The sequence below is a fragment of the Caretta caretta genome, chromosome 1 (genome assembly GCF_965140235.1).
Source record: "Caretta caretta isolate rCarCar2 chromosome 1, rCarCar1.hap1, whole genome shotgun sequence".
Classification (NCBI taxonomy): Eukaryota; Metazoa; Chordata; order Testudines; family Cheloniidae; genus Caretta; species Caretta caretta.
The window spans coordinates 100,008,047-100,022,103 of record NC_134206.1 but is presented as its reverse complement, the minus strand read 5'-3'; the positions used below and the strand labels follow the sequence as shown (position 1 = coordinate 100,022,103).

The 14,057-nt window shown below is 49.6% G+C and overlaps 1 protein-coding gene across 17 annotated transcripts in view; it reads left to right on the top strand.

The window, feature by feature from the left end:
- Positions 1 to 14,057, top strand: part of DOCK9 (dedicator of cytokinesis 9) — a 331,662-nt gene that overhangs the window by 200,515 nt on the left and 117,090 nt on the right. For all 17 annotated transcript variants that reach the window (XM_075129522.1, XM_048854041.2, XM_048854093.2 and 14 more), the window contains one exon: positions 13,461 to 13,607. In XM_075129522.1, coding sequence (XP_074985623.1) covers positions 13,461 to 13,607 — 147 coding nt within the window. The remainder of the gene's footprint in view (positions 1 to 13,460; positions 13,608 to 14,057) is intronic.

The window sequence follows — 14,057 nt, the reverse complement described above, 5'->3', positions numbered from 1 at the left end:
TCTACGCCTGAAGCCCTCCAGCCGGCCCAAGATGTTACATCCATGCCGGTGCCCGGAGCGCCGCCAATGTCAGCCCCACGCTCCGTAGGCAAGCTGCTGTTGGGATCGCCGCAGTTGCCTCCAGCCCGGTCTTGGTCGAGGGAACGTTCCCGATACCGTTCACCACTCAGCGACCGTTCGGGGCAGAGTCCATGTGCATCGCCCTCGACACCGACCAGACTGTCTGGCTGGGTTCTGTCAGGCCAGGACTCTCTGCACCACTCGTCCTCAAGGACCGAATATCGACGGGACCACGGCGGGCGTCTCCAACGGTCCTTGTCTCGGAGAGGGTACTGCAGTCGGTCACAGCACAGTCGTCAACGCCATTCCCGCTCGGACTCCTGCTCCAAGTCTCCACCAAGGCACCGCAGCCCCAGGCATCGATCGCCATCGCAGATCCGCCCGTCGAGGACATTTGCAGAGCAGCTGTTACTGTCTGTACCGGTCCTCCTCGTCAAGATCGCCGTCATAGATCCCGGCACCGCCACTCCTCCCAGTCCAGAGATAGCAGCAGATCTTATGCCAACCCGGTCTCCGTTCATAGCTGTTCTTCAATGGGCCAGGCCAGCCAACCCGAACAGCTGGCCCCACCAGTGCCACAGCAGGTACAGTGGCACTGAGCATCGTGGCCAGTCCAATGGTACCAGTGGGCGCCATGGCCTCTGGCGCAGCCCGCAGTGGGAGCTTGCTCGGTGGCCGGGGCGTCGAAAGCACCATCAGCCTCCCTCTCCAGACCCCCGAGAAAGGAGTCGGTGGGACGTACATCCTCAGCACCGTGCCCAGAGTCAGACCAGGTGGTGGACCCTCCGGTGCTGGCCGACACCCAGAGCACTGTGCCGGCCTCCTCACCCCGCCCGCAGGAGGACTTCAGGGCCCACCAAGAACTCTTAAAGAGGGTGGCAGCAAGCCTCCACCTCCAAGCAGAGGAGATGGAGGAGCCCTCAGACTCCCTGTTTAACGTGTTGTCCTCATCGGCACCGGGTATGGTGGCCCTGCCTCTCCATGTAGGGGTGGCTAAGATTTCAAATGCCCTGTGGCAAACACCACCCTCATTGGCCCCCATCTCTAAAAAGGCGGAACACAAGTACTTTGTACTCACTGAAGGGCATGAGTATCTGTAGACCCACCTGGCGCCCAATTCCCTGGTGGTCGAGTTGGTCAACTACAGGGAACAGCAAGGTTAACCAGCCCCAACCCCAAAGAACAAAGACTCTTGGAGACTGGACTCTTTCAGAAGGAAAATGTATTAGTCTTCGAGCTTCCAGTTACGAGTGGCAAACCATCAGGCTCTTCTGGGCCGGTACGAATTCAGTCTGTGGGGCTCCCTGCCCAAGTTTGAGGACTCCCTCCAGGAGTGCAATAGGAAGGAGTTCAGGGCGCTAGTGGAGGAAGGGGTAGCGGCCGCTAGGGTGTCCCTGTAGGCAGCCTCAGATGCTGTGGCCATGGCCACACGATCAGTGGCCTCCGCAGTGTCCATGAGACGGGCGTCTGGCTCCTGCTCTCTGGGCTGTCCAGCGGGGCGTAGTTTTCCATGCAGGATCTCCGGTTTGACGGGAAGGCTATGTTTGCGGAGGAAACGGATACAAGGCTGCATGGCATGAAAGACTCCTGCACGACTCTCCAGACTCTGGGCCTCTGTCCCGGCTCTGGCAAAACCTAAGTTCAAGCTGCAGCAGACTCCTGCCCAGGCCGCCCTCCCGAAGTATGAGGCCGTCCATAAGAAGCAGCGAGACTATAAGAGACGCCCTCAGAGGCAGTCTCGGCCTACCCTGCAGCTTGGGTCCTCCAAGGGCAAGCAGGCGGAGAAAAGGCATTTTTGACGGGACGCTTGGGGGCACCCTGCCAGTCCTCACCAGGGATCCACCCCCAATAAAGCTCCCCTTCTCCAACCGGTTGTGTGCTTTCCTCCCAGAATGGTCACAGTGAACCTCGGACTGATGGGTCCTCAACACCATCTCCCGGAGTTACACCCTCCAGTTTACTTCCTTCCCACCCAACCACCCCCGTCCCTCTTGGGGGACCCCTCACATGAAATGCTGCTTGAGCAGAAGGTGGGGTGGCTCCTAGGACTAGGAATGATAGAGGTGGTGCCCGAGGAGTTCATAGGCAAGGGGTATTACACCTGTTATTGCCTTATCCCGAAGGCCAAAGCGGGGCTCAGGTCCATCCGGGACCTGCGAGGTCTGAAGCAGTACATGGTGAAACTCAAGTTCCGCATGGTCTCCCTGGCCTCCATCATCTCCTCCCTAGATCCAGGGGACTGGTACGCTGCCCTTGATCTACAGGACGTGTACTTCCACATCCACGTATTCAAGGGGCACAGGAGCTTCCTCCATTCTGTGGTGGGACAGAATCATTACCAATTCACGGTCCTCCCGTTTGGTCTGTCCACTGCCTCCAGGATGTTTACAAAATGCATGTCGGTGATAGCAGCCTACCTCAGATGACAGGGGGGTCCAGATATTTCCCTGTCTGGACGATTGGCTTGTCAAGGGCACCTCCCGGTTGCAGGTGAGGGATCACGTGGCACTCCTCCTGACCACGTGCACCGCCTTGGGCCTGTTGGTAAAGAACACCAAGTCCACATTCGTCCCGGTCCAACGCATAGAGTTTATCAGGGCACTCCTGGATGCAGTGTCGGCCAGCGCCTCTCTCCTCCCAGACAGAGTCGAGACTCTGAAAGGTCTCATCGACTCAGTCACAAGGTTCCCGGTGACAACAGCCAGGGTTTGCCTGCAACTCTTGGGCCACATGTCGGCTTGCACATATGTGGTCCGTTACGCGAGACTCAGGATGAGGCCCCTCCAGCTCTGGTTGGCCTCAAAGTTCTCCCAGGCCATGGACAGGATGGACAAGGTCCTCACCATGCTGGACTCTGTGATCACCTCCCTTCGGTGGTGGTCCGCCCCAAACAACATGCCTCCTTTTTTAGGGACAGGGCCCCATCATTGGAGCTGGTGTCCGATGCGTCGGACCTGGGTTGGGGGCTCCATGTGGGGAACTTTCAGACCCAAGGCCTGTGGTCGGCTCAAGACTTGAACCTACATATAAACGTCAGGGAGCTGAGGGCGGTGCGTCTGGCATGCCCAGCCTTCCACTCTCACCTGGAAGGCAAGGTAGTCAGTGTCCTCACGGACAACATGGCCTCAATGTTCTATATCAACAGGTAAGGCGGGGCCCGATCCTTTGCCCTCTGCCACAAAGCCCTCAGGTTGTGGGACTTCTGTATAGCCCACGACATCCACCTGAAGGCCTTCCACCTTCTGGGCGCCCGGAACGAGAGGTTGGATCGCTTGGGCAGGGACTTTTCCTCGCAACACGAGTGGTCCCTCCACCCGGAAGTGGCCCACCGGCTCTTCCGAAGGTGGGGAACTCCCCAGGTGGACCTATTCGCGAATTGACAGAAGTGGTGATGCCCCTGGTTCTGCTCCGGGGGGGACTTAGGGAGGGGCCCTGTCTCTGATGCCTTTTTCCTGTCCTGGTCAGGCCAGCTTCTCTACGCCTTTTCCCCGTTCCCTCTAATCAGCAGGGTCCTGGACAGATTTGAAGACAGATAGATAGGGCCCGGATCCTCCTGATTGCCCCGGCTTGGCCCAGGCAGCGTTGGTACGGGGCCATCATGGGCCTGGCGGTAGCTCCACCATGGCTGTTGCCCCTCTGCCCAGACCTGCTCTCTCAGGACCAGGGCCGCCTCCTCCATCCCAACCTAGTGGCGCTTCACCTCACGGTATGGCTGCTCAGTGGTTAGGCGGAGAGGAAAGGACGTGCTCAGAACAGGTTCAGCACGTCCTACTCGAAAGTCGACGGCCCTCCACTTGCTGTGCTTATTTGGTGAAGTGGTCCCGGTTCTCTAGATGGGCGGCGGATCAGGTCTCCCCGGTGGCGGCCCTGATCCAGCTTATCCTTGATTACCTCTTCCACCTGAGGGCCCAGGGCCTGGCGCCCTCGTCAGTCAAGGTGCACCTGGCAGCCATATCGGCCTTCCATCCTCTGGTGCAAGGGCACATGGTATTTTCCCATGCTATGACTGGCTGGTTCCTTAAGGGGTTGGACCATCTTTTTCTGTATTCTAGACCCCCGGTCCTGCAGTGGGACCTAAACCTGGTGTTGGCTCATCTCATGGGGTTCCCGTTTGAACCACTGGCCACGTGCTCCTGGTCTCACCTCTCGTGGAAGGTGGCTTTCCTGGTTGCAATCACGTTGGCCATGGCGGCTCGGAGCTCAGGGCCCTGACCTCCGAGCCTCCATACACGGTCTTTCATAAGGACACGGTCCAGCTCCGCCCACACCACACATTCGTCCTGAAGGTGGTCTCCACCTACCACATGGGTCAGGACATTTTTCTCCCTGTCCTCTTCCCAAAGCCTCACGCGTCCAGTGAGGAGCACCATCTCCACATGCTCAGTGTGCGGCGGACTGTGGCTTTCTACCTTGAGCGGACCAAACCGTTCAGAAAGTCCTTGCAACTGTTCGTCGCCTCGGCTGAGCATGCGAGGGGCCAGCCGATTTCCACTCAGCAGCTTTCCAATTGGATCACTTCATGATTCCACTCCTGCTATGAGCTGACAGGTGTCCTCCATGCCTTCATGGCCCACGTCCCCATCCAGGACATATGTAGGGCCGCCACGTGGTCTTCGGTTCACATGTTCACCTTGCACTATGCGATTGTCCGCCAAACCAGAGATTATGCTGGGTTCGGCAGGGCTCTCCTCCGTCCTGGGAACTTGTGAACTCCTACCCACCTCCAACCGATATAGCTTGGAATTACCTATTGTGGAATACACATGAGCAATCACTCGAAGAAGAAAAGACAGTTACCTTTTCCATAACTGGTGTTCTTCGAGATGTTACTCATGTCTATTCCACATCCCACCCTCCTTCCCCTCTGTCAGAGTTGTCTGGCAAGAAGGAACTGAGGGTGGGGGAAGCACGGAGCTCCCCTTATACTGCGCCAGGCAGGCGTCATTCCAGGGGTTGCAGAGGGCGCTCCCCCCATGGGTACTGGTAGGGGAAAAACTTCTGGCACTGGTGCACGTGGCGAGCATGCACACCTGTTGTGGAATAGACATGAAGAACACATCTCGAAGAACACCAGTTATGGAAAAGGTAACTGTCTTTTATGACAGAGACCAGAGGCAAAACAGGCAGGATCAGGATCTTGTTATGCAAAAAACACAGTCTGTCCCCTGAAGAGCCCAACTAGTTATGTTTTTAAAGGACTCAGAGAGAGAGAAAAGAACAATGCAAACAGGTGTGTTTTTTTTGCGGGGGGCAGGTTTGGCCTTTTCCCTCTCTCTTACATGCTATACACAGCTGCAATATCATTAAATTCACTGTACCAATTTTCTGTCCTGGAAGCTGTAGGTGTTTTAGCACCAGACATTTTGCTACCAGTGAGGCTTGTAAGAAGCCATGGTTTTGTGATTCATTGGGATCTGTTGGTTGGTGTGCCCAATATAAACAATTCTGGTTAAAACAAATAAGCTGTGTCTACAGTAGCACTTTTGTCAGTAAAAACACACTCCTGACCGACATAAATTTCACTGATAGAAGTGACGGTGTGGACAGCATTATGTCAAACGTTGTTTCTTATGCTCTCCTGCTGACATAGATGCTGCTGCTCACTGGGGAGTGGTTTAATTATGCCAGCATGGGAGACCTTACAGCAGTGCAGCTGCAGCGGTACAGCTGTGCCACTGTAAGGTCTTTAGTATAGACATATCCTATTTGAGATGTACTTTGAGATACACATTTTATACTTGTCTAATTTTGTTTCTCTGTTGTATGATAAGTAAGATCCTTAAATGCTAGTTCCATTTGTTTTAAGTGCCTCTGGACTTTTTTTTTTTTTTTTTTTTTAACTGTGGCTTTCTTTGATTCAGTTCTGGCATATTGCCTAATTTTTTTTTTTTGTTTGTTTTAACAAACATAGATTACATTATGAAATTGGTAAAAATCGATTGATTTGTAGTATTCCCAAAATAGATATGTTTGAAAGTCAGCTTTTTACAGCTATTCCTCATATGTCTTTAAAGTGTTATTGTGGGTAAGAATAGAACACCCTTTTCTGTTACATTATTGGTTTGCCTCCAAATGTTGGGGTTGAATTATCCAAGCATATTGAAACTTCCTCTAGCAAGGGATAAAATGTTAGTTTTACTGCTAAATAAAACCAGACTCTTTTGATACCCCCCAATAATTAGTGATGTTTTCTGTGTACATCTATAACCTATGGAACCTAAGCAGCAACAGAGGGAATGGTATGGAAGGGAATGGCTTGCTTTTCTTTATGGATCCACATTGGGTGCCTTATGTACTATGACTAGGACAGTGTCCATAGGAGACCTGTCTCAAGAGAAAACCATGTAATACATTGTGTCCTCGGGTATTACTCCTAGGGGGATTCTATGCTGATGTGGGGGCGCAAAATTCATATGGCCCTCATTTTCCTGTGCCCCCTCCACACAGAAAAATGTAAAAAAAAATTGGTTGGGGGACACGCGCCTCTGCCCAGGCAGCGGGTCTGTTTCAACATGCCTGGAGCAACCTTAGAGACGGGGAAGGGGGACTGGGCGTTTGTGCGTGCCATTGACTGTACTCCTGGGGGGATTCTGCAGGACTGCTCGCCTGCAGCAGAAAACACCCTACCCCCCACCCCCACGATTTCTTGCTTTTCCCTGCAGAAAACAGCAGGGAAGCCTCAGGGTGGGGGGGGGGACCATGAGTGCAGTTTTGGGAGGGATTGCTCCCCAAACAAAGGCGATGCATGGAGGGGGCACACAGGGTTATGTGCCACTGCCCCCTCCCTCCTCATTTCTACAAATGCAGAGCTGCCCAACTCGGAGGCTGCCTCTCATCTTGGGCTCTGCTGCCTCTCATCTTGGGCTCTGCTGACTCTGCAGCTGAACGCAGCTTCCTGGGTCCTCTTGCCAGTGGTGCTGCCCTTCTGTGTTCTGGGAGCCTTCCTATTTTCTGTGGAACAGTGACTTCCTGCGGTGGGGCTGGATAAGCGGGGATGGGGGAAATGCGGGAAGGGGGGTGACTAAGCCCCTCCACACTTGGATCCTGCTGGGCTGAGCCTGCCTACCACACCTGGTGCACCTGGCAGAGAGGGACAGGGCCCCGGGGTGTTTCCGGGGCAGGCCCAGCCCTTGCACTGTGTCAGGGTCAGGTGCAGCCTCACTGCCAAGTCCCTGTACTAGGGGAAGTGGGGGCTTCAGGATGATCTCCCACCTCAGTGCAGCCAGTGCCCTGTGCTCTCCACTGCCATGCTGGAGCCACATTTATTTATTGACAAATAAAATGTGCAGAATTTTGCAGAATTTTAAAATATTGTGTGCAGAATTTTTAATTTTTGGCACAATTCCCTCAGGGTAAGGTATATATACCCCATACTGGCCCAACAGCCAGGGGGTTAATGCAGGTACTGCTGGCCAGTTGTTGATTGTCAGCCTCACAGCAGCTGGGAGAATAAAAGAGCTGGGAAGCAGGGGTGCTGCCAGAGCAGCAAGCAGGCTGGATAAGGGAACTCCTGCCAGCCACTCAGAGACCGCAGCTTGAGAAGGGATGGCTGGACCAACAGGCTGAAAAGCCTACGGAAACCAGAGTAGGTAGGAAGTTGCTCAGGGCACGGCTGGAGTTGTTGAGTCCTGATTCTGCCTCTCTAGTTTAAGGGCTCTGAGCTGGAGCCCACTGGAATGGGCAGGTCTGGGTTCCCCCACAAACAACCTGAGAAACTTAAGAATGGAGGAGGATTTTCAGACCCCCTGGGCACGAGGAACTGACTGACAGCCCTGCCAGACTGAGTGAACTCTGGTGCAATGCTCTGCCTGGCCAGAGGAGGGGCTGTTGCACCAACATACCAGCCCACACATTGTAATAGAAAACTGGAATCTGTTTGTTTGTCAGAAGATATGCTCTCTTTACAGACAATCAAATTTTCCTCTCCTGTCTTCCTGAAGAAATATGTGAATTTGAAGGGTCCAGGTTTTTTAAAGTAATAAGCATAAACAAAAAGGGGAAAGGAACTGACTACCTTAAGGCATGATGAAAACATACTTTTAAAATTAGAGGGACATCAGGAAAGTTGCCTAGTTGTTCATATTTCAGATATTGTCATGGTTACTTTTGACTTAATTCTTCAGAAAATGAAGATCAATCATATCTAAGGGTATGTCTACACTTAAACTGCTTCAGGGGCACAGCTGCAGTGCTGCTACTGCACTGTTGTAGCACTTCAGTGTAGACGCTACCTATGCTGCCATCAGTGTATGTAATCCATCTCTCTGAAAGGCGGTAACGAGATAAACCGAAAAATTCTTTTGTTGACCTACCGCTGTCTACACCAGGGGTTAGGTTGGTATAGCTACATATGTCGAGTGTGGATTTTTCACGCCCCTAAGAGATGGAGCAATACCCACATAAGTTCCCAGTGTAGACCAGCCGTAAGTGTTTTAGGTCTCCATTTTCCCATTTAAAGCCTATATCTGACCCTAGAAATTGCAAGAATTTCTGTCTTGGTCTAGTTTGAACTCTTATCTGGATATTCACCTTTACCAAGAAGTTAATTTTATAACTTGGGGATTGAGGCTGTGGTCAGATATAAAGGAGAAAAGCATTACAGATTTTATGTTCTGACACTGAAGGTCTTACCCGGTCAACGTGTAAATACAGTAAAAATAATACAATCAATATCCTTTAAAGTGCATAACACCATATTCTTCTTCGTGTGATTGTACATGTCCATTCCAATGTATGTGTTTGCTTGCTCTGAGCATAGATACTTGAAATTTTTCCCTCAGTGGTGTCCATCGGGTCAGCTCTGCACCCTCTGGTGTTGCACGCTCGTAGCACCGGTATAAAGGGCCGCACTGACCCCACACTCCCTCAGTTCCTTCTTACTGCCCTTGACTGTCCCTGGAACTACTCTTTCCTTGCTTTGCAAGTACTTCTCTCAGTGGACTTTATTTCTCTATTATTGTATGTAGTTGGTTTACATAGTTAAGTTTTATTAGTAGTTAGAGTTAGTTTCTTCTCCTCCCCCAGTGCTGGGGCATGCTTTGGTCACTGGGTTTCAAGCCTTGCGCCTCCTTGTAACAAGGCTATGCCTCTGAACGACCCCCATTCCAGCTGCTATAAGTGCCTGGGGGAAGCTCACATTCAGGAATGCTGCAAGATCTTCAGGGACTTCAAGCCCCGGACCAAAAAAGATTGGGACACTAGGCTGAAGTCCATCTTCATGGAGGCAGCACTGAGACCACCCTCAGAGACGGAACATTCAGATTCGACACTTATTCCCCCTTATTTGCAGACCATTTGTCCCACTTCTGTCAGGCATGGGCTAAGGATGTAAATAACTTTTAAAAACAGTAAACCTTTAAACTATTAATATTTTACCAGCTAAACGTTTAACTGTTAGGCTCCACTGCCACCCTGGACGATCGGGGTCCTGGACAGTAATTAGCTGCTGCCCAAGTACAGTACATGTAACTTGATAATATTATTATACAAACACTTTGTGTATGTAATGTATAAATTACAGAAAACAAAAGTATAATGATGGTATATGGTTATATTAAAGTAGCTAGTGATAACGCCAATGATAGAGGAAGACAGAAATTAAGATTTAGCATCAATGATTTAGATAATGGCATAGAGAGTAAACTTATAAAGTTTGCAGATGATACCAAGCTGTGGGGGGAGGAAATTGAAGTGCTTTGGAGGATAGGATTCAAATTCAAAATGATCTGGAGAAATGGTCTGAAGTAAATAGGATGAAATTCAAGAAGGACAAATGCAAAATACTCCACTTCGAAGGAACAATCAGTTGCACACATACAAAATGGGAAATGACTGCCTAAGAGGGAGTACTGCAGAAAGGGAGTCATAGTGGATCAAAAGCTGAATGAGTCAACAGTGTAACACGGGGTCATACTGGATTACAAGCTAAATATAAGTCAACAGTGTAACACTGCTGCAAAAAAAGCAAACATAATTCTGGGATGCAGGCTGCTGACAGCAATTCCGGGCCCCAGGGCAGAACAGTCCACCTGACATTTGGTCTGTGCTGTGTCTGCGCTGGCTAGTGCCCAGCGAGCTGCTGGCTGTGCTTCCACATGCCCACCTGGTAGGGTTGCCAACTGTCTAATCACGCAAACCCAAAGACCCTTGCCCCGCCCTTTCCCATAGACCATGCCTCTGTCCCTCCCCTTCTCCGAGGCCCTGCCCCTGCTCACTCTATCTCCCCTCCGTCCGTCTCTCTCTCACCCTCACTCACTTTCACCAGGCTGGGGCAGGGGGTTGGAGTGTGGGAGGGGGTGCAGGCTCTGTGCAGGAGGGGGTGCACGGTCTGGGAGGTAGTTTGAGAGTGGGCGGGGTGTTGGAATCTGGGAGGGAGTTTGGGAGTGGGTGCAAGATCGGGCTCTGGGAGGGAGTTTGGATGTGGGAAGGGGAGAGGGGCAGGTTCTGGGAGGGAGTTTGGGTGTGGGAGGGAGCTTGGGTGCAGGAGGGGGTAAGGGGTGCAGGCTTTAGGAGGGAGCTTAGGTGCATGGTGCAGGCTCTAGGCTGGGGCAGGGGTGCAGTAGGGATCAGGGGGTCGGGGTTTACCTCGGGCAGCTCCCAAAAACAACTGGCACACTCCTCTGGCAGCAGATCCTAGGCGGGGGGCCCAAGGGGTCTCCGTGTGCTACTGCCAACAGGCACTGCTCCCTCAGCTCCCGTTGGCCACAGTTCCCAGCCAATGGGAGCTGTGGAGTTGGGGCGGGGGCAGTGCACGGAGACCACCTCCCCAGGGGCCTCAGGGGCGTGCCGGCCACTTCCGGGAGCAGTGCAGAGTGAGGGAGGGTAGGAAGCCTGCCTTAGCTCTGCTGCGCTACCGCTGGCAGCAGTGGCCGGGGCCCCCAGGCCATTTTAAATTGCCCAGGCCCCTGGGCAATTGCCCCCTTTGCTTCCCTCCCTCCCCCCAGTTGCCGGGCCTGATGGAATGTATTAGCCGGAGTGTTGTGAGCAAGACACACAAAGTAGTTCTTATGCTCTACTCTGTGCTGGTTAGGCCTGAGCTCGAGTCTTGTGTCCAGTTCTGGGTGCCACATTTCAGGAAAGATGTGGACAATTTGGAGGAAGTCCAGAGAAGAGCAACAAAAATGATTAAAGGTCTACATGACCTATGAGGGAAGATTGAAAAAATTGGCTTTGTTTGGTCTGGAGAAGAGAAGACAGAGGGGACATAATAGTTTTCAAGTACTTAAAAGGTTGTGACACGGAGAAGGGGAAAAAAATGTTCTCCTTAACTTCTGAGGATAAGACAAGACGGAATGGGCTTAAATTGCAGCAAGGGAGGTTTAGGTTGGACATTAGGAAAAACTTCCTGTCAGGTTGGTTAAACACTGGAATAAACTGCCCAGAGAGGTGGTGGAATCTCCATCATTGGAGATTTTTAAGAGCAGGTTAGACAAACACTTGTCAGAGGTGGTCTAGATAATACTTAGTCCTGCCTTGAGTGCAGGTGATTGGACTAGATGACCTCTTGAGGTCCCCTCTAGTCCTAAGATTCTATGAGTCTAAAATGCTAAGACAACAGACAAGGATCTGTGTTTAAGACTCAATGTTTAAAGAAATTGAAGTCTGAGTTGTGGACTGATACAAGAAGGCAATTTCAGTATATAAATCCATGGTATATCCACACCTTGAATACTGCATGCAGTTCTGCTCGCCACATCTCAAAAAAGATAGATTAGAAGTGGAAAAGGTACAGAGAAGGGCAACAAAAATTATTAGGTGTATAGAGCAACTTCCATCTGAGGAGAGATTGAAAAGAGTGGAACTATTCAGCGTAGAAAAGAGATGTCTAAGGAGGAATAGAATAGAGGTCTATAAAATAATGAAAGGTGTGGAGAAAGTGAATATTTACTCCTTCACATAACACAAGAACCAGGGTTCACTCAATAAAATTAATAGGCAGTTTTAAAACAACCATCAGGAAGTACTTATTCACACAATGTACAGTCAACCTGTGGAACTCCTTGTGAAGGCCAAAAGTATAACTGGGTTCAAAGAAAAACTAGAAATGTTTGTGGAGAATAGGTCCATTAATGGCTATTAGCCAAGATGGTCAGGGACGCAACCCCATGCTCTGAGTGTTCCTAAACATCTGACTGTCAGAAGGTGTGACTGGATAACTGTCCTTTTCTGTTCATCAACTCTGAAGCATCTGGCACTGGCCATTGTTGGAAGACAGGATATTGGACTGGATGAACCATTGGTCTGACCCAGTATGGCCATTCTTGTGTTATGTTCTCATGGCAGGAAGCTTCAGAGAAAGGTTTTGTACTAGGGGCAGGATTGTAGGAAACAGAGATAAAAAGACGCTTATTATAAAGAGGACGTTGGTTAAAAAGAGGGCTCTAGAGAGAACATCTGTTAGGTAGGTTGGAAAGCTATTTAAAGGCAAGGAAGGCAATTTTGAACTGGATCCCAGAATGAAAAAAGCCATAAACAAAATTTTTTGTGTACTGTAGTTTGAAGAGCTGAGACCTGAGGTAGCCAAAGAGCAGGGCATTGCAAACATCAACGCAAGAGAAAATGAAGGCATAGGTGAGAATTTCATCAGAGGTAAAGTCAAAATAGTGTATTAAAGGAGAAATACTTTGGAGATTATATAACCCAGGTATACAGCTATAGAACATGTGGGAGGAGAGTGCATGATCAGTGATGATACCTTAGGTACAGATGAGCCAAAAGGGGGAGGCCTGAGTTGAAAAGGATGATAGGAAAAAATGGTAGAATATTGGAGGATATTTTTTCACAATAGCCACATTTTCACCTGAGACAAATAGCTGATAAAACAGCAACATATGTATTTGGTCAAGGGAGTTATTGGGAATGACTAGGTAACTAAGGTATGTGTAGCTAGGTACCTTAAGTAAGAATTAGAATAACTGATTTCTAGATTTCTGCCCTTAACTATGCCTTTTAAAATTGGAAATCTGTCTTAGGTATTGCCATGAAAGCTATTTCAATATGCTTCTATGATGAAACACCTAATGCTTTCAAGTTCCGTACTTACATGTACATACTTTGTCATCTTAAAAGAAAATTGTTTTCTACATTGGATTCTAAATAATTCTGCAGATGGAAACTAGAGCTGGTTAAAATACTTCATTCAAAACTTTTCTCAACCAAAATTGGCCTTTGTCAAAGTCCAGAAAAGTTTGCAAAAAGCTTCTGAATTTTTCATAACTATTATTTTTTCATCAGAACTAGGGTATTTCATAATTTTAATTTTAGCTGTTGTTTTCTCCCTTTTCTCCTTTCCTAAATGAACTTGAGAAATAGCTTTACCTATAGAAAATCATTGTCTGCCATATGCAAGGTTACTTCGGAAATTTAAAATTCTAAATGTGTATTTTAAATTATTCTTCCAGTTGTTACGAAACCAGAGATTTCCTGCTTCTTTTCATCATGCTGTAGAAACATTTGTTAATATGCTAATGCCACACATCACTCAGAAGTACAGAGACAATCCAGAGGCTTCAAAAAATGCAAATCATAGTCTTGCTGTCTTTATAAAGGTAGGTACCCACAATAATATAGGCTTATTATTTGCAGTAATTTTAGTTTTCTTGGATTTTCACTTAGCCAGGTCTCACACAGCAGCATGTATGTATAAGGCATTGTAATGGGGCATGGCTCTTCTCCCACCTTTTTCCTCTCAGAAACTGCATGAACTCCAGTGGATATGCCTTCTCCGAACCCTTTTATTTCAAGTTCCATCCACCATTTCCACAACAATCCCCATGCAACCATCTATTTACTACTGTGCCTTTTTGACACTCTCCCCAGAACCTGAGGGGAACAGGTCTCCCTCCCCTGAGGCCTCCATGTAACTGAGTTCAACTAGTCCTAATCCCCTCTCTCGCTATCAGCTTTGGACTAATGGGCTAATTTGCTTCTTATTCCATCCATCTGGCCAGCCTGGTTGTCTGTTTACCCTCCCTCCATCAGCTTTCTCAGGGGGGACT